Raw genomic sequence first — 24,461 nt, 5'->3', positions numbered from 1 at the left:
CTCCGGGCGAGAGCGCTGGATAATTAACAGGACGTGTCGCTAGATAAAAGTGCCAGCGGATTTCAATGAGGGCGGGACCCTGGAAAGACTAGCTCGTATATGTTTATAAGTGACAATTTTTATTGTCGACATTCCTTTACCGTCTGAGTTTTGAATTTTAAAAAGTTTTTATAAGCTGTTTCTGAAATATTTTTATTTTGATATTATTGCAGATTTTTATTAAGAGTTATTATTTTATTAAGTTATTTATTAGAATGTTGCATTATTTGAATGAAAAAATAATTTACTATCAAATTAAAAATATGAAAAACTAACCTGATGAAATTCAGCACAGTGTCGGGCAAAGAAGATGTATCATTCACACAGGTGCCAGGCCTTGGTTCTGGAACTCTGCTACTTATAACTGGAAGCCACGCGGAACTAGACGTGGCTTGCTCTTTAAACTTTCCTTCGAAAGCTTTTTGTATATCTCCAATGGTAAATGTGCAAATGGCTGACCCCATAAGGCCGGTTGAAGCGGTCGTGAATACTCCGTAGAAACGGCTGTCATCTCCAGGTACTTTGTAAATGCTCTCTGTAGAACAAAAATAATAATAAAAAACTAAAATTGAGGCCAGGAGGAGGAGAAGATCGAGGCGAAGGGGCACAAGCGTGTGTTTATAAACGTGATGGATAATAAAATGAAATATTTAACATTTTAATTTTCTTTGTCACTAAATACGTAACACCTCCAGAACATAGTAGAAAATGGGGAAGGGGAAAATAGGAGTGTCCTAACACTAAGTTCCTTCTGTCTAAACTGCTGTTTACGGGATATAGCGTAAAGTTTAAAACTAAAACAAAAATTAACTAGTTATAATCAATGTAAAATAATAATATAAGAAAGTTTACGTTTTTTGGTAAATAAATTATTCGTAATCCTTCATATCATTAACATAATAAACAAATACAAATTAAGAAATTCTATCATATTCAAACAAATTGTACCAACATTTAACATTTACGAAACCTAAGCAATACACTAGGAGTATTTTACAATCTCATATTGCATTACGGGTGGAACATATAAAGTTAATATTTCATTTACAGTACGCATTTCGCTTTTAACGCTTCCCTAGAGATTATAACTGAATTTAGTCCGATAACTTGTCGTCGTTATATTACCAAGTAAGAGTATTATATACCAGGTGTATGGATTTCCAAAGTAAATTTATTTATGTTTAATATATAAATTAAATAATTTTATTACTTTCAGTAAATAATTACAACACTTTTGTTGTTATTTTGTTAGTTCTACATTTTTAATAAGGAAAAATGTAATGCATCATCCAAATCTAGATATCAATAAATATTTTTTTTATCCCGCATATAGCGGTAGGTAAAGGGAATCTAGTGCTAGTGGAGTGACCGCCGCTCTCCTCTTTCCGTCAAATTCTGAAAGCATTGCTTGTTGAGTGACAGAACTTAACGCTGCGAAAAGAAAAGAAAAATAAAAGAATATTTTAAAATAAAAAAAAATAAAATAAAAAAAAATAAAAGAAAAATAAATAAAAGAAAAGAAAAGAAAAATAAAAATATTTTATTTCTGAGTGGGAATCGACCCCACAACCTATCGTGTTTACAGTCACTGGCATGTTACTGGCAGTTACTGGCATCAATCAACATATTTGAAATATTTTCATTATAATTATTCTATAACGTATAATATAATAACAGTATTTTAAGTTTTAATTACATAAATTGTGACATTAATTAATGACACAAAGCATACTCGCAAACTTGAACAATAATCCATTGAAATGATTCAAATTATATATATATATATCAGTACAAACACAAATTCTAATCTGTAGAATGTACATAGTTGTCAAAACTTCCATAGAGTTCGCTTAAATTACTGTTGTGGCTTTGAACTTTATATCTCCATGTCACCAGACGTTACTGGAGAATTAAACTATGTTATAGAAATAATTATAAGCATCAATCTATTAAGTGGGAGTTTTTCTCTTCTCTTCTTGTATTTTTCATACATTATGTAAAATACAAGAAGAGAAGAGAAGAGAGAGAGAATAGGTCTCTGCTCGGTGGCATAAGAGTGTTACTGTAAATGCGACGGTTCTGAGTTCAATTCCCACACAGAGAAATCAATATCTAATATTTTCTTTTACTGGCTCTGGTAACGGGAAGTGTCTTATTGGAAGGAAATGTCTTAACTCTAGGTTCCCCCTGCCTATCATGCTATGTGCAGGATACAGCGTGAACCAATAGCATATAATAATACGGCATATTACTCATATATATTTTGGTTACAAGAATAATGTTAAAAATAAATACCTTAAGATGTGGATTTTGTGAGATCATAAATAAAGCTTATATTAAATTTGGGAAAGGCGTAAAACGATGTTTTGGGGAAAAGCAAGCACATAATTCACAAACACAACACGAAACAGTTGTCAAACGAAAGCTCGACGCGTGCCGCCTATAAATATATTACTTTTGGCCTTATTATTTAAATACGCGATTTACCTAACACATGTTGGATCAATGTTGTCATCCACTTTCACGCTGTATCCCGCATATAGTAGGGTAGGCAGAGGGAACCTAGTGTTAAGACACTCCATTACCCACTTTCCGCCGAATTTAAGAGACCTTCCGTGTTGAGTGGCGAAACTCAACGCTGCCCTTTGTCTACTTACCGGAGCAAAGCAATGAAAATAAATAATAATTAATTTCCCCGAGTGGGACTCCAACCCACAACCGCGTTAGTCATACGTTTATGCCACTGCGCCATAACGGCCTCAAAGTTAATGTTGTCGTGCTTTCCTTTTACTAATTGGACCACAAATAATTATATATAATAAATACAAGGCGTGCCCAATATTGTACGAAACCTTGAATTTCGAAATAGCTCGACTATAATTGTTAATTTAGAAGGTAGAGAAACGATATAAGCTTAAATTGGTGAAGCTTAATCAACGGGAAGCGAGATTACAGTTCGCTTACGAAACTAATCACGCTTAAACGTAAATGTAAACAGTACACTTGAACTATTAGGTCCTCATGAGAAATGCAGGATGCAGTGGGGCTGCGTGAAAAACGGTGGTGGAATCGGGGCGGGAGATGTTAATATTGTATGAAGGCAGTCGAGAGCGGGGCTCCAGTCTCGGAGAGGAATTGGCTAGACTTTTGTCGTTTTAAATCTTCCTATGCACTATTGAATCGGAGCGAAATGTTTGAGATTGACGGTAACTCTGCATGTTTGGGATTAGGGTGCAGCTATGAAGTTAGTTGGCGAAGCTTGGTAAGTCTGGATACACAGAATCGTACTTTGAAGAGGCACAGAAAATTGCTACAATATTTAGTCTTTTGTGTGTATTACGGAACTGCCGAGTGGATAACGCGTTTGCTTAGTCTGAAAACTTTAAAATTTTGTTTACAGGAAGAGAATATTTACATGAAATATTTAAATAAAATAAAATTTGATTAATTTTTACTTACGTATTTCATTGAAGTAGAATGGAAACTCGCCGGGAATGCTACAATTAAGACGGGCTTTCAGATAAGTGGCCCAGTTTTGACTCAGAATGTTCTTTCCACCAGTATCCCTCTTGCATACTCGCGCCACTCGCGAGTATACCGCCTTGCCACAGTTGATGTACTCCACCGCAGTCTCACGGAAGAAGAATAGGACGTATTCACCCACATCGAAAGACCCGACGAAATTTGGCTCTAAAAAAATATATATTTATTTAGCACGTTTATATTTTTACACTTCTCCATGACAGAGAAGCGTAAAGCTTAAAAAAAAATATTATGTTACTTAAATATTGTCCAAGCATATTTTCATGGAGAAAACTTTACATAAAGTTTCATACATTCAAAATTGACATGAATTTCAAATTACATATCTTTGTAAGCTTATCTATCCCAAAAGAAATTAATTTTCTCCAGTAACTTTATTCCACCGCTAATTCCGTAATTACTATTTGAGAATATTAATTAAAATTATAACTTCAAATAAATTTTAATAAACATAACCCGAAAGATTTGTCACCGCCATTACATTACATTTAACAGCTAACGCTATACAACAGTTTAATTACAAACATAAATTTTATATATCCACAGTGGAACACGGCACGTTCCCATGTTAATACCATACTATCAAATTGCTGTTATTCTGTGTGATATCCAATAAATATTAGATGAAGCCGTGTCAATTATGTCATATACAGGGCGTTCTCAGTTCGTATTAATATGGTCTCATTTGTTGCAAGCCAAAATGAAATAGCCGCGTGTTGGGGATTAAAGGCACACGACTCCTGACGTCACATTGTGTTTCCATAGGTGAGATTATCTCCAGTCTCATAATGTTAAAGGAACATTAAAATTTAATAAAGCCTCGAGCCTTGAAATTTATGTTGCTATAAATTATTTGATCGTAATTAATGGCCGATAAACCGGCTCATTTATTGATGAATAGATTTTCAGATATTAATATTTAATAAATAAATCAAATGCGTGAGTTTCATGCAGTATCCTGCATACAGCAGGATAGGTAGAGAGAACCTGGTCTTGAGACAGTCCGTTCCCCACTTTCCGCCGATATTGAGTGGAGGAACTGAAAGCCGCGCTTTGCCTTAACTAAATATAGAGTGGGAATCGAACCCACAACCATGCTTCGCAATGACTGGCCTCATAAATTTAGGTCATAATTTTATTTTAGGTATATTAAAAGATGTGAAAATAACAATCCTTGTTTACAAAATTATGTATAATAGTTCGTAGAACGTCGAAACAATAGCCGTAAACTAGGCTAGGCTAGGCTAGGTGAATTCTATTCGCTTGATCAGAGCTCAGAATAGCTTTAATATACAATGGTACCGCGATACCACAAATACTGAACGTATTATTTAGCTGGGTGATGTTGTTGCTAATAATTTATTTGCGATTATACAATTTGTTTTTGGAGTTTATTAGAATTTATATGAATGTTAACTTCTAAATTTATAGTTTGGCCCAAATACATATATTTCGTTTTTATATTGAATAGGTTTATCCTAGTGCGAAATCAGCCCCGAGCGTACATAAAGGTCTTGATTATTCATGATAATTAAAAAGTTTAAATACATTATTATAGAAATCTCTTAAAAATTTACTGATAATACTTATAACTGCCTACTCTCTCGCAGCTTCAGAATTACCTTAATTTGAAGTACTTTCGTGTTAATAACATTATTATTTTAAAGAAAATATGTGTTTAAAAATATTTCCCATGTACAGACATCGCGGCGATCAGTTACAATTTTATTATAATAGATAATGTATTTATGTGAAAATGTATATTCTTTAGTTAGGCAGCAGTGTCAACCTATTGTAAAATGTTAAGTCGGGGAACTTGTTAGGGCATTTACATCATGGTTACCGGGGCACAAATAAACGGGAAAAGATTGGGGGGCACATTACAACTCGTTAAAGCGGAAACAGTTTAATTTCCATTGTTTAGTCGCAAACAGTGCGATTCCAGTCTAATTCGTATAAGCACCGATAATTTGTAACAATTGTTCTAATCATTACCAACCTACAGCTGATTGCAGATCGCTGATGCAGCATTCACTGATTAACGAATTCATTCATCAAGCTTTCTAGGACAATGATTGCTTCTATCATTATATTGTTAGTTTAATAATTTGCCCGATTTTCAGCGAGCAATGTAAGCTACATCGGTAATATATGTCGACTTTGTCGATTATCGTTTATTTTGTTTTAACGGAACGGAGTGGAATTATCCTGATGGGACCGGAGCACTAGGTTCCCAGGTTCTATCTACCCTATAATGTGCGGGACATAGCGTAAATTCAGAGCTCCAAATAAAATTGTATTAACAAATTTGCTGTATTATTGCGGTAACTTAGTAAATAAATTAACTTACTGTCCAGCCATTTCGAATCATATTTCAAAGTCCGTTTGAAGGAGAACTCTCGACGGCCTGTCGTCAAGTTATGCAGGTCAGTCCTAAAGATCACGGTGTCCGCTTTTGTGAACTCCGCGTTAGTTCCCGAGTACAAAGCGGGTAGGGAGCCTGGGTTACCCTTCTCCACCCACAAAGCTGTGGAGTTGTCGGCCGGGTCGTAGGGACACTTAGCGACGCCCATGCCGATGCCCGGCACGTACTCGTGACGCGGCAGGTGTGTCAGGTTGGACTGCAACAAAACAATATCATTTATTTTTATTTAGACCCAAAACACTTAACTACGGAAAGAAGGTGCAAGAAAATAAGCAGTATTCGCTTATTTGGAATTAAATGCAAAAAACTAAGCAGTGCTCCTTTATTTGGAAATTAAATTTCTAGCTCATTTTTACTAAAACGACAAGAATGAAATTTTATATATAAAATTTTCACATCCGGACACCGTCGATTTCACGTGCAATTAATCAAATGCATAAAAAACAAGACCTAACGAGTAGATTTATGCGTCTAGCGCACTGCCCTCCCCGGTCAGCCATACTCGAAAACACATCTGCGACTAAAATTTAAAAAAAAAACCCCCCACGTCCGTTTCACGCTTAGAACGATTTATTGACTGAAATTTATTATTAGAAGGAAACTTGAATATTTTTGGTATAATATGGGCGTATTCCAGTAAACTCCTATATTAGTATAATGCGATGGGTGGCAGTACGGTTTTCGAAATTATCATAAAATTACTAAATGTAGCATAAACGTGGGGTGGGCAGCGAGGCCCGCCGCAGTGGATTGAGACTTTATGTAAATTTTAACGACTCTGCGACCATCGAAGGCACCTGTGACCCGCCTTCCCCTCCTAGCCCGCGGCACCTGTCGAAAACCTATGTCGTTTTTATTTCAATAAGCTGAGGGTTAAATTAGGCGTGCAAGGACGAGTCCGACGAGCGCCTCGGGCTAAGGGTCGGCTTTTAAAGAATAAGTCGTTATTTTTAAAGTAAAATTCCAATATTACACTGGTTAACATGATAAGCTTAGGAAAAACATTGATTTTATGGTAACAAATATTTTTTTATTCGATTTTTTATAATGGTGATGCTATTTTTTTTGCTCATACGATCTTATACAAAATGTATATATCCTAAACATATTATATAATGGAAAAATAACAATTATATGAAAATTTTATTGATAAATATTAAATTTGTGAAACTGAATTGATAAAGTACTCACACATTTACCAATATTTTAACTTTTAATGCCTTTACCTTTTAGTACGGTTATACTAATCAGTTTAAACTACTCCATTAAACGTTTTAGAAACAAATAAAAAAAAAACAAAAAAACATAAATAAACAAAATATTGATGTTCTATTTACAGCAGGGTAGGGGTATTATTATTTCTACAGCTAAGTGAATGTCAGAACAAAGTAAACAACTCGATGGATCGGACGGAACAGCTCGCGGCCTTCTCTCGCAGAATAAGAAAGTTGTGGACAGAGCCGCAACCTTCATTAGGCACTCGCTTTGTTTGTTTACAAAATTAGCATTTTCAAGCTCTTAGAAAGGAATCGCCCACTGCGGCAATTATTACACATAAATTGAAACTTTATAAAAGGAGATTTGCATGTCTTAAAGAGTGACTAATTTTTATACTCAACTTTTCCTTTTCAAATAAGTCAAAGAAAATTCCATTGGGCTTGTTTACGATTGTTATTTGTATAATATGTTAAAAAGTATGTTTTTTTTCAATAAAATAAGTATGTTACGACAATGAATCCATTGTCGTAACATACTTATTTTACTCAATTGAATTCTAAAAGCAAAATATATAATCATATATTTTGCTTTTAGAATTCAATTGAGTAAAACAATGCGCTTCATTAATTCATGTCGCTTTCAGAGTATAGCATTACTATTATTTATTTGTATTTTGAATAAATTATTTAGAATGTATGATTTAATCTAAACTAAAAAAAAAAACTAATTTATGTTTTAATTTTATGAGGGAGGACTCCCTTCAGCATTGACGACGACATGCTGAAAAAATATTTTCACCTACCTACACCTCTTACACCTCTTTACTTTACGCCCAACTACCAACACGAACAAAATTTCAATTTTAGGAAAAAGGAGAAGTGTGTCACAATAATAATCAACCGATTTCGCAAAAAGTAGGGATATATTGGTATATATACATTTATACATTATAAACTCGTGTATAAATATTTTATTTACTATAGTCAACAACTTTCCTTTTTACTATAACAACCAAGTATTGTAATCTCATATACGCTTAAAGTAGATTGTAAAGAGAAACGTGCTATAGAATTTTTCAAGTAAAAACTTTAGAACGGTCGTATAAAGTAAAACAAGCGAACTCAGGTGTAGTGATCCCGCATTGGATCCTGCACGTCAAGTCGCGTACGTATTCGCGATATATTGATATTGAGGTTCCAGGGAGGTGAGGAGGTAGGTTTAGAGACACTTCCTTTATGTGAATTACCTTATTGTTTGTGAAATTTGTGCTGTAATGAAAAAAGTTAGATGATGCGGTATGTTACGAAATTAGATTAAATTACATTTTTTTTTAGGTTCACGCTTTATCCCGCACACAGCAGGGTTAGCAGAAGAAATGTTAAGATACACCCCGTTGCCTATTTTCCACTGGATTCTAGAGGCATTGCGTGTTGAGTAGCGGAACTCAACCCCTCACCTTACCTCGACAACAGAGCGAAGAAATGAAAATATTAAATATTTCATTTCCTTGAGTGGAGATGGTGGACGTCAGCACCAGCGCCATAATTTCACATAGATGAAAAGCTATGATCAGGCAAATACTATTTCATCATGGCTCATTGCTGTAAAGACTTTCAAGCACAAAGGATCTTTAAATTGCAGGATGCCGCGAGAGAACTTTCGGCAACTGTGTTACTATCAGATAATGAGATCGAGATTAACTTTTCTGTGATACACATACGTTACCATAAATATATATCTAAATAAAGAAAACAGAGTAGAGGGAACCTAGTGTTAAAATACTCCGTTCTCCATTTATTTATTATTAAATATCTAAACTTTATCCGAAATGGCAATTTGGCAAAAAAAGCAAAGATATATAGAAACTGGGCAACATTATATTATTTTATCGCCCAATAAATTTCATTTTAAGAGCATTACAGCGTTTACAATAGCGGCGTGACGCTATCAGAAAACAATGTGCAATGAATGTAACAGTACGATACTGGCTTCTAATTCCAAATGGGATAGATACTGCACCTGGGCACCAGCTCGTGTGACATACGAGCTCGATATGTCCTTGCTATCTATTAATGTATATGTGGGGGTAAAAATGTTTTGGAAATTGATTTTTTTAACGTTTTAGGCCGTTTATGGTCGTCGTTAAATCGATTGTTGATTGAGGTGAAGTAAGCAAATTCTTCTCTTATTTTCTATTTTTTTAACGTTTGCCAGCGCAGCCATACAGACATTATTCTTCAAAATATTCTGGACTAACTTGTTAGTAAAATTTCAGGGGTGGGCACATGACTATTCTAGGATGGGCACGGACCCCCTCTATTCCTATGATAATGGTTATAGTAGTGCTATGATATATAATTTTATATTTTTTCGAGATATTGCATGGTGAGTAATGGACCCAAAGTGGCGATATTAATTTATTAATCCTATATCTTATAAAACAAAGTCGCTTTTCGTGTCTGTCTGAACTTTCTAACTCTTCTTCTTCTAAACCACCCAACGGATTTTGATGCGGTTTTCACCATTAGGTCGAGTATTGCTCAGGGAAGGTTTATATATAGTTTATTATTTGTACATTCTTATGTAAATTAACATAAATACGATAAATGTGTATAAAGTCCTACCCATTGAGACACTTTCGCGCATGCGCTGCTTTAATGGTAAGTACTACATGAAAATAAAGTACTGAAGTATTGTTCCTCTTAATAAGATCTACAAAAAAGTCCGTGAGAGCATATTTTTATCTTTTAAGGATAACGTGTAGTGATCATATTTCTGTCTAAAAATAGTAATTTCAATATATTTTTTTATTGTGAGGGATATTTTTCCATAATGGTATTAATCCTTATCCTTTAAAATACTTTATTAAATTTCTACGCTAAACGAAGATAAAATTTGCTTTTTACACTATTTCGAAATTGCGAATAGTTTTACAGAAAAACGTATTTAATTATTGACACATCCCGCCGTTGACACATCAGCTGTATGTTACTCAAGTTTCACTTATTCCTTACTCTCAGCATATAAATAAGTATATTAGTCACGTTGGCCATTTAATGTAGATCAAAACTGTCTTTTACTGTGTTTCATTTTAATAAGTACTTTAGAAGTTGTTACAATATTAAAAAATCCTTGCTGCGAAACGGCTCGCCACTCGCCATGCGTCCGCCGTTCCCGCCTGCCTTACACGCATCGGTGGTTCAGTGGTAGAATGCTCGCTTGCGGGCGGCCCGGATTTGATTCCCGGCCGATGCATTCTATTTAATTTTCCTCACAGGCAGCCACGTAGTGCTTGCTTTTTATCAGGGACAGAATACTCTCTTCAGCATTAACCACAAGCTCGAAAAAAAAAAAACCCGCCTGCCTCTATAGCAACGAAGATTTAGATGCGTTTGTACGTATTGGATAATTGGAGTTGGATGTATTATTTCAGCGCGATGTATTTGGTTTCATATTTTTTGTAGTAGTTATTAGTAGGTAGGTTTATGTTTATAATTTCTTCGTGTTTAAAAATAGTCATTTAACTATCTAAAAATAGTAGTAATTTAAATTTATTTTAATAAGTACTTGAAAAGATTAGTAGCACAGATTTAAAATTACGGTACCTACTAAAAAATCTTTGCTGTGTAAAACAATTGGAAAATCCTTATTGAAACTACGAAAATGCGGGTTGCATTAGGGTTTAATTAATTTTCACATTATCTTAAGTGCTTTGCAAACATACATTATATGAATAATCCAGTAGTAAAAGCGGGCGAAGCCGCAAGAGGGTCGCTAGTCTTCTATATATATTAGAAATAATAAACATAATATTGTACATAATAATATATAATGTTTTCTCAAGATTTGACGTCGCAACACTAACAAATTCGTCCAAATAGCAAAGTTTAAAAGCGAACATTAGGTTTGTCATAACCGATGTTCACAAAACTTCAATTTCCTGAGATCCCGCAGAAACTTCGCCGTGTGTTTCGCATATCAACGTTGCTTCGAACGAAGCGTTCGCAGCCGTAGAAAACAACTGCAGGAGGAAGCGAGTTTCCTTCATAAAGTCTTATTTGCTATCCACGTACTAGAATCTTAATGAGAAGTGCGATAAAAATGTTCGAGTTTAACGTTTGTATGTTAGTATTTTAGACGTAGTTTCGGTATACTAAGTTTTATGATACAGGTAAATAAAATCCCGCATACAGCAGGGTAGGTAGAGGGAACCTAGTGTCAAACACTCCGTTCCCCACTTTCTGCCACATTATGGAGAAATCATGTGTTGAGTTGCAGAATTCAACGCCGCGCTTTGCCATGATACCAGAGCAAAGAAATTGAAATATAAATTTAAACAAATATTTCATCTCCTCTAGTGGGAATAGAACCCACGACTAGTCGGTTTTAGTCACATTATATGCCTGCGCCACGACTAGCCTCATAAAGATAAACCTTGGTACATACTGTTTATACGAGATCATCCGTGTGGGAGTTGAATATGCTGTTTGTATAGTGATTTCACCGAGTGCTCTCGAGTGTGCGGCGCGGCGGTGTCGCGGCCTCCACTCGTTATAATTGCGGTAATGACAGGAGCTTATGACACTAAGCTAGGTAGCGACAGCCAATTGAGAGGAAATTATACACTTAATTTAATATTATTTTAAAAGGTGTAATTAGCAATTTTCTAAGCACTGTTATTGAGTGGGTTTGTGGTATGTTTTAAAATAATATGAACGATAATAAGATAGAAGTATTTATCTTTGTTTTTTATTTTCATTAATATTTCACACTTTTTTAGCTTCACATAGCGTGAAATAGGGTAGGCGAAGGGAACCTGGGTACCTAGTATTAAGAAACTCCGTTCCCTATATTTCACCGAAATCTGGAGGCAAAGCGAGTGTGTTGAGTGCTGTAACTATTTATTCGTTTTGTCTAGTGGGAATCGAACCCACAACTTATCAGACGCTTGTGCCCCCGCGCCACGACTGGCCTCACATATATTCCATTTTAAATAACAAATATATATATGAGTAAAATCCAACACTTTAGAATCGTTCTACCTTAATGCATATAATATAAATGTACCTAGAGAAAGTAATATTTACACATACATACAAGAACACCACACCGTTATTACTTTTATTCTGCTCGTGTGACGACTGACGAGCTACAGATTTAACGTTTTCAATTTAAATTGCAACAATCAATAAGCGGGGCTTATCGCGTTTTATTCGAACAAGATGAATGCGATGTGTTTTAAATCTGCTAGCTATATAAATTTTCGTATTGTTATGCGGTAAGAGTGCCTTTACATATGCCCGATTAGGTTTTTCTCAGATAAACCTACATAAAAACTGGAAATTTTCTTTCATACTTTATAGTATTAATATATTATTATATTGTATAGTAAATAAAATAGAAATCATATAATATGTTTGATGATTTATTATAATTTTTTTTTCTGTTCGCATTTAGCAAGGTAGCCTAGTGTTAAGACACTCCGCTCCGCACTTTCTGAAGGCATTACGTGTTTAATGGCGGAATAATTTCCTGCTTAGCCTGGATTCTAGAGCGAAGAAATGAAAAATTAAATATTTCATGGCTTCTATAACGTATATAGGCAAAGCCTTAATTCTTCGATATTTACATCTTAATGAAAAACGAAGTTGTCTATTGAAGAAAAAATAGATTAAAGAAAATAACGTCTTATAGAAAACGTGAACAGGTTTCCACTGTAGTAAACGATACTTTTCTTTGTTTCGAATAACTTTCATTTTATTGCTTGTTCCGACTAATCTTTCAGCGTTGCGATTGAATTTCGTTCTTTTTATTACCCTTTTATAAGCAAGTCTCTGGTCATATTTTTTTTTCATTGGAATTATTATTGAAAACGTACATAAATATATTTATGTATTTAAAATTCAGCAAAGATATAAATATATTTAAACAAGAGTTAAAATTATAACAAGCACTTAGTACGTCTTGTGGCCAGTCGTGGCGCAGATGTGGGTTCGATTCCCACTCGATGATATTAAATATTTAATATTTTCATTTCTTCGCTTTGAATTCCGCCACTTAACACGCAATATCTCCAGAATTCGGCAGAAAGTGAAGAACGGAAGTGTCTTAACAGTAGGATCTCTCTGCCTACCCTACTATGTACGGGCTACAGAGAGAAGCTGAAAAAAAATACCAGAGTTGAAATCATAACATTTTATCAGTTCGCGCACACAAAGTAGCTACAATAAAAATCAAGCGGTCGGAATGCAATCTCTTCCGTCATTTGTTTCGGATGCCCCCCCATCGCAAACCGCCATTTGTACCAGAATAGATATAAATTGATGACTGCAGTAACCCTGGCCCTGCTGCCCACGCCACGCTGCAAGTCCATCTCGTTTGACGTAATGTTGTTTCGAGAGTAGCAAAAGTGGTTTTAAATGACCTGCTCGTGCCTGCGTTTTATAGTCAAAAGAAATTTACATATATGTTTTTAATGGCCGCGTAATTTGAATTATGTTATGAACCAGCGACCCGGCTTTGCTCGTTTAAGCTATACGATTATTATTTTTTATACTGAATGACATTAGTGTTCTAATATAATTTGTTAGAATAGTATTTATGAAGTTTTTAACAGCGGGTTGGATTATCAGAATTTTCATAGAAAAATAAAATTATTTGGGAGTAAAATATTTGAAAAAAAATACAATTTATATTATAATAATGTCATTTTGAGCATTAGGTATCTATATACAGATTGTATAGGTAATTATATTAATATCAATGAAGGTAATGTGATCCTAAGTTTTTATTTAATTGCGTATTTATTGTATAGTTTTTCTTTGGACTGGTTCTCATTTGTAGAAAATAATTTTGTAATCTAAAAACTGTCCAATATATTGGTAGTTTCTACTAGGCGCTACCTCTTAAAGTTGACCTTTTTAGCTAGTTATACAGAAAGAAATTAATTAATTTAATTTATAATTTTATTATTTATATTCTAATGTAAAATATCTGTCGGTAGTTACCGGACCTATAAGCCAGCATGCATGGCTGGCTAGCTATAGCTGGTGCGTAACAATCACTGGCCTATCAATTGCGTACATGTGATTTCACTCAATTTTTGAAACTGACGCGCCCTTACCCTCGTGAGGGAGTGAACGCATTACTCAAACCACAGATTATATTGCAATATTTTTATGTTCTTGTTTCTAATATGTCATCTGAGCATAGATGAAATATATCACGATTCGGTCCCCAGATTAAAAATTAAATTGTCTATGAAATGGAAAAGCTGATCTCAGTGTAAATGTTGTTGTTTTGGTAGAAATATATTTTTTTACTCAGTTTTTGCCTTCCTGCTGAATGTGTGAATAATATTTGTAATATTTGTATAAGTTATGAGGATGGACGTTTGTTCCATTTCCATGCAAAAACTACTGAACGGATTTAAATTTAACTTTACAATCATATGGCTAATTTCTCAGAATGATACATGGATTATGAATAATTATTAATATTGCACATTTTCTTAATATATCATATAACTAGTCGGACGAAGCCGCGCGTGGACACTAGTATTATATAACTATTCAATTACTAAAATATAAATGGTAAGAGTTTGAATGGCCAGTAGAAATATCTCTGTAAACAAGCTAACCTGTACAATGGCCGGGCGGGTATCAATGTTCACATTCAAAGATTCCTACCCCGCAAATCTAATATATTTTCAATTTTCAGCCGCCCGCGTGGGGTTTTCGACGTTTAATAGGATTTATCGTTTTTAACAGTTACTAATATTATAGTAGACTAATAAATAACGTATCTAGTTATTAAATAAATGCTTTCATATCGATTGTACTGATATTATGAGGAGTTAAAAATATAAGATAACATTTTCTTTTCACATAAGAAAGACATTTGAAGACTTACCTAGTATGTTATAACTATATAGGTATCATAATGTTCCGCCGGTAACATTTACAAGTTTTTGTTACCATTGTGTAACTTGCGAAGGGGGAGATATCACAAAAAGGATGCATGCATTTTGGTTGATAAAATTCTATTATCGTATTCATATTTTTAAAGTGAAAATTTGCAAAATACTCATAAAAACCGCCATCCACTCGGCCTGAAACGCGATAAAACGTGTGAAGGGTCAAAACGACCGCCGATATATCATAAAATTATATGAAAGTCAAGAGCAGGGAAAGTGAAAAGTGAACAGAGTACAGCAAATTTATAGCGGCCTGCTTTCGATACCTATTGTGGAAGCCTTTTTTACGACTTTAAAAAAATTATTTCATTAAAACATCTAGAGTTTATACCGCGCACTCTATCTCGGCTAAAGTGGTCAAGTGGTGTTAATATATTTAAAATGTTCACATAAATATTATTTTTATTTTTTTCTCAGCTTCATCACGCTGTATCCTGATTGTAGGAGGGTACGCAGAGAAAGCCTAGTGTTGAGACAATCCGCTCTTCACTTTCCGTAACCGAATTCTGGAAGCATTGTATGTTGAGTAGCGGAGCTCTACGCCGCGTTTGTCCTCGACCAGAGCGAAGAGATGAAAATTAAGTAAAAATCGAACCGCCAAGCTGTCGCGTTTATCAACACACTTGAGCCCCTGCACCACGACTACCTTCAAAATATAATATGAAATGGAAAATTTTCAGTTAAAAATGTTTACAGGAAACACGTTTGCATATAAAATTGTCATTGGTTGCCGGCTTTACGAACTCGTTCGGTTAGAAATTTCAACGAGGAAAAATCTTCTCTCATCTTACGGCGTCATTTGAAGTCAGTATGCGTGAAATTCGTCGCGGTTGCCGGTGCGAAGCTACTGCGCTACGCGGATGCATTTGCAAGAGAAATGGGAGCTTAAGTATGAGCCGTGAAAAAACGTGCAATAAAAGGAAGTGTTGTTTCGTGCTTTATTTATGGAACACATGTGCGGTGGTCCTGGGAACTGTTGCGTCGCTGGCGCTCGGCCAAGCCTCGTGTTGGAATCTCTTGTAGTGGCTCTAAAGATAATAACCCCTTATATTGAACTGCCAAGATATCTAGCTGTATGGGCTATTAGTTAATGTATGAAAAAATCTTTTTTTTAAAGCAATAACATTCCAGTTGCCAATTTCACACGTATTTCCGTATTTGTGCAATTAAATCGAAATTTTTCATATAAATTAAGTTAATTCGCTCGAATAATCAGTTTAAAAGTGTATAAAAGCATTTACAGAATGTCTTTTATATTGAAATTTAACACAGTAAATATGGAGACATGTTTTTCATTAATTGATTTTATGTAACGACATCTCTTAACGTTGACGACAATACTGGATTCATTATATTAATTTTGTATAAAGCAGGTACATTTCTGGGTTTTATTCTACACCTGTCATAATCAATTAATTTAATTAGCGGCACGGAGTGTTTTAACACTTGGTTTGCCCTACCTTCTGAATACAGGGTTACGCTGATAAAATATAAGAAGAATCAATTTAATTATTGCAATTTAAATACCGCTATAATATATAGGTAAGATTTAAATAACCTATGTACTCTCATATTACATAATATATAGCTCATATTGGTATTAGAATAATCAATGCAAATTTCTACAGCAATTAATACTCACGTAAAGCACCCAGTCTTTGGGGCTGTGCGCGTTGGTACCGCATACGTAGAGCCTGGATCCATCACCCATCGGCTGGATCACCCTGACATGGTTGCGACAGTCGAAGTGCTGAAACAGTATATATTGTTAATATAAACCATAATTAACCTTAAGATAACGTGAGTATCTTTCGTAATACTCGTAGGTAAATAGAGAAATTATTTGTCTATTATAAAAATGTTACTTTATATATTGGATATTTTTCCTGTAGTACTTCGTATCTACATGAAAATTATCAAACGACTACGATTATGAATTAGAAAGAAAAATATTGTGGAAATATTTATAGAGTTCACAGCTTTATCGCAGTCCATTTAGTTGAAGAGCCATTGAAGTTGAATGCATAAATCAGAATGAAGCCTAATTACTACAGTAAATTCACTCATTCTCTTACATTTCAATCAAAATTGGCGCAATACGGATAATTGGTTAGCCGATACGATAAATAAATGAACTGCAGTCTACAATGAAGGAATACATATTGGGTGCATCGAAAATTTTATCGAAATAATAGTAATTCGGGCAAGTGTGGGTGAGTGTGGGCGAGTGTCCGCTGGCTGTGATTATGCAAATTTGCGTGCAACATAAATATTGAACGGACATTAATATTCCGTACGACAGGAATATGGGATGGCCGCTTTAGTGAATAAAGTGCGCTCCATCAACGATTGCTCCACGTTTGTGTTTATTAGGTTTTGTAATCAATGGACACCATTTTTAACTAAATTTATTGTAATTTATATTCTATATATATATAAAATCGAAAGGTCACTCACTCATCACGAAATCTCAGAAACTACATGTGCTAGAAATCTCAAATTTTGCATAGGAATTATTTATAGGACATAGGTGCTCGCTAAGACGGGAATTTGCAATATTCGACTTCTAAGGGGTTGTTTTTGGGGTCGAAAGTTTGTATAAAACTTCGTTACTACAAATGCTAGGAGTGTCAAATTTTGCATAGACGTCACTACGACGTAGTCATGGAGACAGAAATTAATAATAACATAGTTCACGCGGGTGAAACCGCGAGCGGACCGCTAGTAAAATATATTTGTTAGATTTAAAACTCATATAATTGCAAATTTTCTGCTGAAAAATAAACGTGCGGTCGCCATCTTTGAACGGGCAATAAGTAATGCATGGAAAACAATTATTTAACCTGCGCCAAATGAAATGGACGTGAATGTATAAAATAAACAAAATATCATCTGCGAATCGTCAGTTGTTTCGTGATATTTTCAAAAGCAATATACCAAGTTGCGGGTACGGCGGGTCTGGCTGGTCTGTGGTGGCCGTGGCGGGACGGGAGACTAAAACTAATTTTCTCTACGTCACGAGGAGAGCCGTCCGGGAGCGACTATTGTACGGATATTCTGTCAGATTTGGAAATTTGCGAAATACACGACGGAAAGGAATATCACGAATGCTTTTTGTCCGGCTCCGCTGTCACGTTGCTTGATTTAAGTGTTATCACGTTGGAAATATTTTTCTTATTTTTTTAATACTGCCATGTAGTTTGTTCTTTTATAATATATTTTTATGTTTTACATAATTTTGAGTTAATTATCAATAATTGTATTAAGATAAATATTTTGACTATTCCACCTTGTTGTTAGAGATCGACGTAAAAAAATATGTGATTATAGGAAGTTATGTTAGGTAACCTCTCGAAAACTTCGGCCACACGCTCACCCGTCCAGCCTCGCATTGGCAACTTTGCTAGAGATTGTTCTAAAGTAATTATCGGATTAATATACTTAGAACGTTTCACCCGTAGTACTGACTGTACTGACGCGAACAGAAGTGTTTTGCGCTCGGAAACAATCAGAATTAAGCAGGAGAACAATCAGGCTCACGTCTAAGTTTCTTTTAACGGCACTTAGCCGGGCTCTCGCATAACTTCACTCGGAACTAATGCTTTCGATTGGACCATTTCGTTAATTATTCGCCACTTTGTACGTAAGTAGATTTACGACCGGCTTTCCGTTTTCTCGCATTTTTTCAACAAATGGCCTCAGTGAGGACAGGAAGTCGTATTTTTTTTTAAATTTCCAATATCTCTTTTGTGCAGATCGAGGAACCTTCCATTAACAATGCAATTTTCTCACATTTTATCTTCTCATTTCAAATAATTTAAGAAATATTCATTTAGGAATTTGAAAGGTATATCGATTATTATTCCTTTTTTTATTATTTTGATTTATTTTTACAATATTTTCCAATTTAGTTTAAAACACAGAACAATACAAGTTCAAGTTGCCAAATTACCAAACTATTTATTTATCAATGTATTAATATTCAAAACAATTACTTTTTATATTTTTGCCTGCTTGTCGATTTGTGTTTTTGTTAGTGCGTTTGTGCACGGTAATCTCAAAAATGGCTTAACCGCTTTAATACCTACAATATGGCTAGTGACCTATTATTACACCCTTTTCGTTTTTCTTAAATATGTAAGTGAAAATAAATAAAAATATTCTACGCAATAATAAGAGCTATCAACTTTAAACGGCATGGCTACTCGACTCAACGGCTGTCTTATAGAAATTGCTTGGAGAGTTTTTCCAGCCTTTTTCGTGTAACGACAACGTGTTTAAACAAAGGAAAACTTGCCTATAGTGAGAAAGTTTGATTATGGCTTTCACGAGTACCCGCTCTTCCCGTGACCAGGGCGATAGACGCCGGGATATTTCTTTTTTATGACCTCTTCTAATACTAGTAAAACAAATTTATTTTTCTTCTCAGTAAGAGGTTTATTATAGCATATGCCAAATTGCTTTTTTTGTACTTGACTACTTTCTTTTATGTTCTTTTTCTTCTAAATATAATGTCTACGTATGAGGAAATGGTATCTTTTTCTATTTTAATAGTTGATAACTGATTCCACTTAAAAAAAAGAATAGTATTTAGAATAGGATTAGTTCAGCCATGGTACAGACACTATATCATTTGACAAATACCCATCAAATTAGTTTGGGCATGGCTATGAATATTAAACGCCTAAAGTGTGAAGTTACAAATAATCCAAATACCAAAATGCCAAATAATCAATAATAAATATTTTTTTAGTGATATCCTTTTTCTATATAATTGGATACATTGTGATGATGTAACATTAACTTGATAGACTTCCATATTTAATTCAGATCTAATTGACTTCTTCTTCTTTTGCTATTTTCTTCAATAGAATTAAACATTTGTGTATGTATATACATACTTAACTATTTTACTATGCTCGTGAAACATAAAATAAATTCCAAAGCAATAACCCACACAACGTACTCGTTATATCAATTACAATCGCAGCGGGTCCCCAAAATAGAGGAATCACTCGAGTGAAGAAATCGTTCGCGTCTTACCCATTATCGAATTAGTGGTTCGTGGGACGCGGTACCTCGAAACAATCGCCCGATCTTACGAGATGGGGTATAAAACAAATATTGCTTTTACGTTGCGATTGTAAATCAAAATTAACGACCTTAATATAGCGAGCGGGAAGTATAGGAGGTGGCTTCTAGCTCCCCGCTATGAAGATGAAATATGCCAGCAGCCGTACGCCATTTAGTTAAAAATGGTATTAATCCCTGATGGAAATAGTGCTAGTTGTGTGCAATTTAGTAGAGAACAAAGGAGTTGCAATTGATTTAATGAGGCAATAATGGCAACTCCTGCCGGTTAAGTCCGCTACATTTATCATGAAACTAAATCCGGCTATCTTTTATTATCCGGCTGTGAAATTCTGAGTTATACGAAATTGGAATTTAATTTTAGTGGTAGTTGTTATATTCAACATTTTAAAATTAAGAGCTTTTGATATTATATTGCATTTTTAGTTAGCTAATTTTATTTTAAATATATTTTTTGTATTTTTACTCGGTTTTATGAAGATAATCTTAGTCACAATTGTTCAAATTTAATCTTTAAACACTTTAGATATGTACATAGGCGTGTAAATGAAAGTAATTTTTTAGCAAATTTCTTATTGAACATGCGTAGCTGTGGATTTGATGCATCTACATTCTACAGAAAATGTTTATTTAAAATTAATGAAATATATGAAAGTAGAAGTAGCGGAAAATAATAACCCTGAAGGATAATAAAATATTTATTATTTTATTTCAGTTTCCCGCATTTGTTCGCATTCAAAAACTCAATCAACATTTTAAATTATATTTACATAATTTTCTATTTCTCTGATATTTTTGGAAAGTGGGGATCGAACCCACAACCATCCCATTTACAGTCATACCTTGCCCCACTGCGCCAAGGCAGCAAAATATTACATTATTATAATTAACAGTACGCTAACATGAAAATATTGGTGTAGATCTCCAATTACTTACTTCTGATTTGCCTTTGGAGACACATTGAGCTACATTACTCGGCTCCAAATTTATAGAATCTCTCTGTGAACAAACAAAAATGTGGAATTATTTAACATGGATGGAAAATAGGATGAAAAAATTGAATATATCCTCAAAAGTAATAACTTACGTCACATTGTGAGGCGCTTATGTTTTTCATATTAAGCCGGTATAATCGGTCCCTGCAAAAGAAGATGCATTTTTTTATAAATTTAAAATGTTATTATTTTTAATAAAATAAATTATTTTATAAATATTTGCATTTATTTTCTCTGATACCAAAGCAAAAGCGCGGCGTTGAATTCCGCCACTCAACACGCACTGCCCCGAATAGTCTCTAACTTACACTAGATTCCCTCTACCTAACCTGCCGTGTGCGGGATACAGCGTGAAGCTATAATTCGTAGCTGTCATTAAAAAAATAACACAATATTAAGTTAACAATGAGCAATTTGAATATCTGAACTTATTTCTAACATGGCACGCTAGAAATATTATTTAAACTGCTCAAAATTACCGCTTTCCTTGAAGAAATTACTTACGTAAACTTACAATCAAACGATTATATAAAATCGTTTTATAGTACAAAATGCGATGTTTTATTATTACTGATGGCATGTTTAAATATCTAACTGAATGATAGCACCAAATTATCACTTTTATTACTTCTATACAGTTAACTATGCTTGAAAAAATACAGGTGGCCAGTCGTGGCGCAGAGGCTCAATCATTCAGAATTCGAAAATGGAAGGGAATAGGGCGGAAAGTGGGAAGCGAACAAAGCGACGAAGACTGGTCTTAAATTTAAAAATATAAACCTAGGTACTACTGGGTGTATATTTATTTTCACATTTTCGAGTCATGTTCAATATTACGGAATTTACTATTTATGTGCAAAAATATGAAGTACAAAACTTACATCGCACCGACGTAGAGCGCGTCGCGTTTGGAATCCACAAAGAAAGTCCTGTAGTAGAGTGTGCCGCAGGAGAATTCTCGCACATGATCTGAAAAGAACGAAATATTGCTATGAATTTACAATAAATTCCAAATTTACAATTTTAATTTACTAGAAGAAGTTAAAAATAACATTAAAAGTTACAATATAATTTTATTTAAATTATAGTTTAAAATTAATTTGTCTTTTAAGTAGCATTTAATGCCAGACGTGACACAGGGGCTTATGTGTGACTATAAACGTGACAGGTAGTGGGTGGAGAGGCAAAGTGCGGTGTTAAGTACCGCCACTTAACACGCAACGCCGCCAGAATATTTTTCCTCTGCCTACCCTAGCATTAAAAAAATATAACATTTGCTGTCTTAGTTGCTAATTCAGAGTATATAAATAAAAAAGTATAGCTCATATAAACGAATACAAAAATAACACAAGTTCTGTTGTTTCGTGATATCATCGATCTTCAACTATAAATTTAATTAATTTCGTACCACTTAAAATATTACATATCAAAAGCTCGTTATTGGCGTCAATGAAATGGATATTCTTTATTGCATAAAAAATTGGAAAAATGTTTTCTTTGATGTATTTAAGTAATTATTTCATGCTTATCTATTATTAAGGCGGGATGGGACACGTAAGGGACAGGGCCAAAGGGAATGAAGTCACGCACCAAACACCCAGTAGTTTTACAACCAATAGTAATTTACGTAGAAAAGAATACCGCTCAAATAGCAAACGAATAAACTAGAAATCGTAAAAGCTACGTGATTCTAGCAAATATGAAGAAGTTTAGCAAATTGTTTTGATATTATTATGTTTTATATGTATTTTTATGTTACATTTTTCGCAAACACGCGAATGGCTACGGTAAATTTTCTATGGTATGGAAGCAATTGGAGAAGCAATAAAAACTATAAACGATCTTATCTTTTTGATGATGCTATTTGACAAGGGAAATTAAAGGTTATGGAAGAAAAATCGTGAAAATGTACTTAAAATAAATCCATATGTTAAATCTTAATGATTTACAGAAACACTATTCAATTTACAGTTATACCCTGTAAATGACAAGTTAATTAACACCAAACAGAAACATTTAACTATCGCTTACTCTGCACTCAATGGTGGCGGGCACAACTAAAAAAACCACCTCGTCTGACGAGTAAGACCAGCTCGCGCGGAAGACTTTTCAATGTGTTCACCTATTCCGCCCGACGCCTCTATACGGGAATACATTTTTCACGAAGCCAGCCATCACTGTCTTTTATGCATTTTATGTTGAATAAAGAAATTAAAGTCATAACTCGTTCTTCACATTTTCTATTTTTATCGTTTCTTTTGTGGAAGTGAAGTGTGGTATAAATTTATGTTTGCTAACGATGTTTTGAGTTCGAAACACGTGTGTTTTTCGAATTCTTCTTTGTTTTAAGAATTTCAAATACTGAAAAGCAGCTACGTTTTTACAAAGAAGTTATATAGGACGTTAAATTTGTTGTAAACTTAGGAACTAGCTAGCATCCTAGTCATAAACATGAAATGTTTAGTACGATTAAATATACTTAGTTTGTAGTTCCTCCGAACTTCTGTCAAAAACAATGTTACGCTATAAAGGAAGTTCAAATGGAAAACACTAGGAACGTAATGCAGGCACGTACAATATCAGCTTCCGTTGTTTATTTCAATAACTACTTTTATATCGGATATCTTTTATAAAATTCAGCAAATGCAGTATTTTGTAGTTTTCAATATTTTTTGTTTACTTTCACGCTGTATCCCGTGTGTAAATTGCGGGGTAATCAGCGAGAACCTAGTATTAATCACCTAGTGTTTGACAATCCGTGCCCATCCGTGGCGCTTTTTGCCTCAGTACCAGAGAAATCAAAATATTCATAAATAATACTTCGTTCCCCCGAGTGGGAATCGACTCACAACCTTCGCGTTACAGTAACACCCAGGTACACCTGCGTTACAACGGCCTCTAATCATTTAGTAATAAAACTACCTTTATAGCTGCTTAAAAAAACTTAAACCATTAAAACAAAGTATAATTCAAAGTTTATCTCATTTTACGGCCAGAAACGTATAGAATAGGAAATTCGATTAATAGTATCGATAAAGTGACAATGTTTCATTGCGAATGAAATTAGAATAGACTGCAGTGGAACAGAACAGGTGCGAGTCGGGCGTCGGTATTGCTTTTCGACTGCAACCTTGTATCACGAATTATGTTTCTAGCTATTCTTTTGGTTGTATGA

At 34.3% G+C, this 24,461-nt stretch overlaps 1 protein-coding gene across 4 annotated transcripts in view; it reads right to left on the bottom strand.

Moving 5' to 3' along the window:
* Sema2a (Semaphorin 2a) overlaps positions 1-24,461 on the bottom strand; it is a 301,672-nt gene that overhangs the window by 23,308 nt on the left and 253,903 nt on the right. For all 4 annotated transcript variants that reach the window (XM_085199139.1, XM_085199141.1, XM_085199140.1 and 1 more), the window contains 7 exons: positions 22,168-22,255; positions 21,379-21,430; positions 21,228-21,290; positions 16,843-16,950; positions 5,933-6,203; positions 3,499-3,729; positions 316-574 (listed from right to left, as the gene is read on the bottom strand). In XM_085199139.1, coding sequence (XP_085055265.1) covers positions 316-574; positions 3,499-3,729; positions 5,933-6,203; positions 16,843-16,950; positions 21,228-21,290; positions 21,379-21,430; positions 22,168-22,255 — 1,072 coding nt within the window. The remainder of the gene's footprint in view (positions 1-315; positions 575-3,498; positions 3,730-5,932; positions 6,204-16,842; positions 16,951-21,227; positions 21,291-21,378; positions 21,431-22,167; positions 22,256-24,461) is intronic.

The sequence above is a fragment of the Heliconius melpomene genome, chromosome 16 (assembly GCF_056956725.1).
Source record: "Heliconius melpomene rosina isolate 202511_hmr_F chromosome 16, ASM5695672v1, whole genome shotgun sequence".
In the NCBI taxonomy this organism is placed as follows: Eukaryota; Metazoa; Arthropoda; class Insecta; order Lepidoptera; family Nymphalidae; genus Heliconius; species Heliconius melpomene.
Note: the sequence above shows the minus strand (reverse complement) of the source record. Positions and strands in the feature narration are given on the sequence as shown.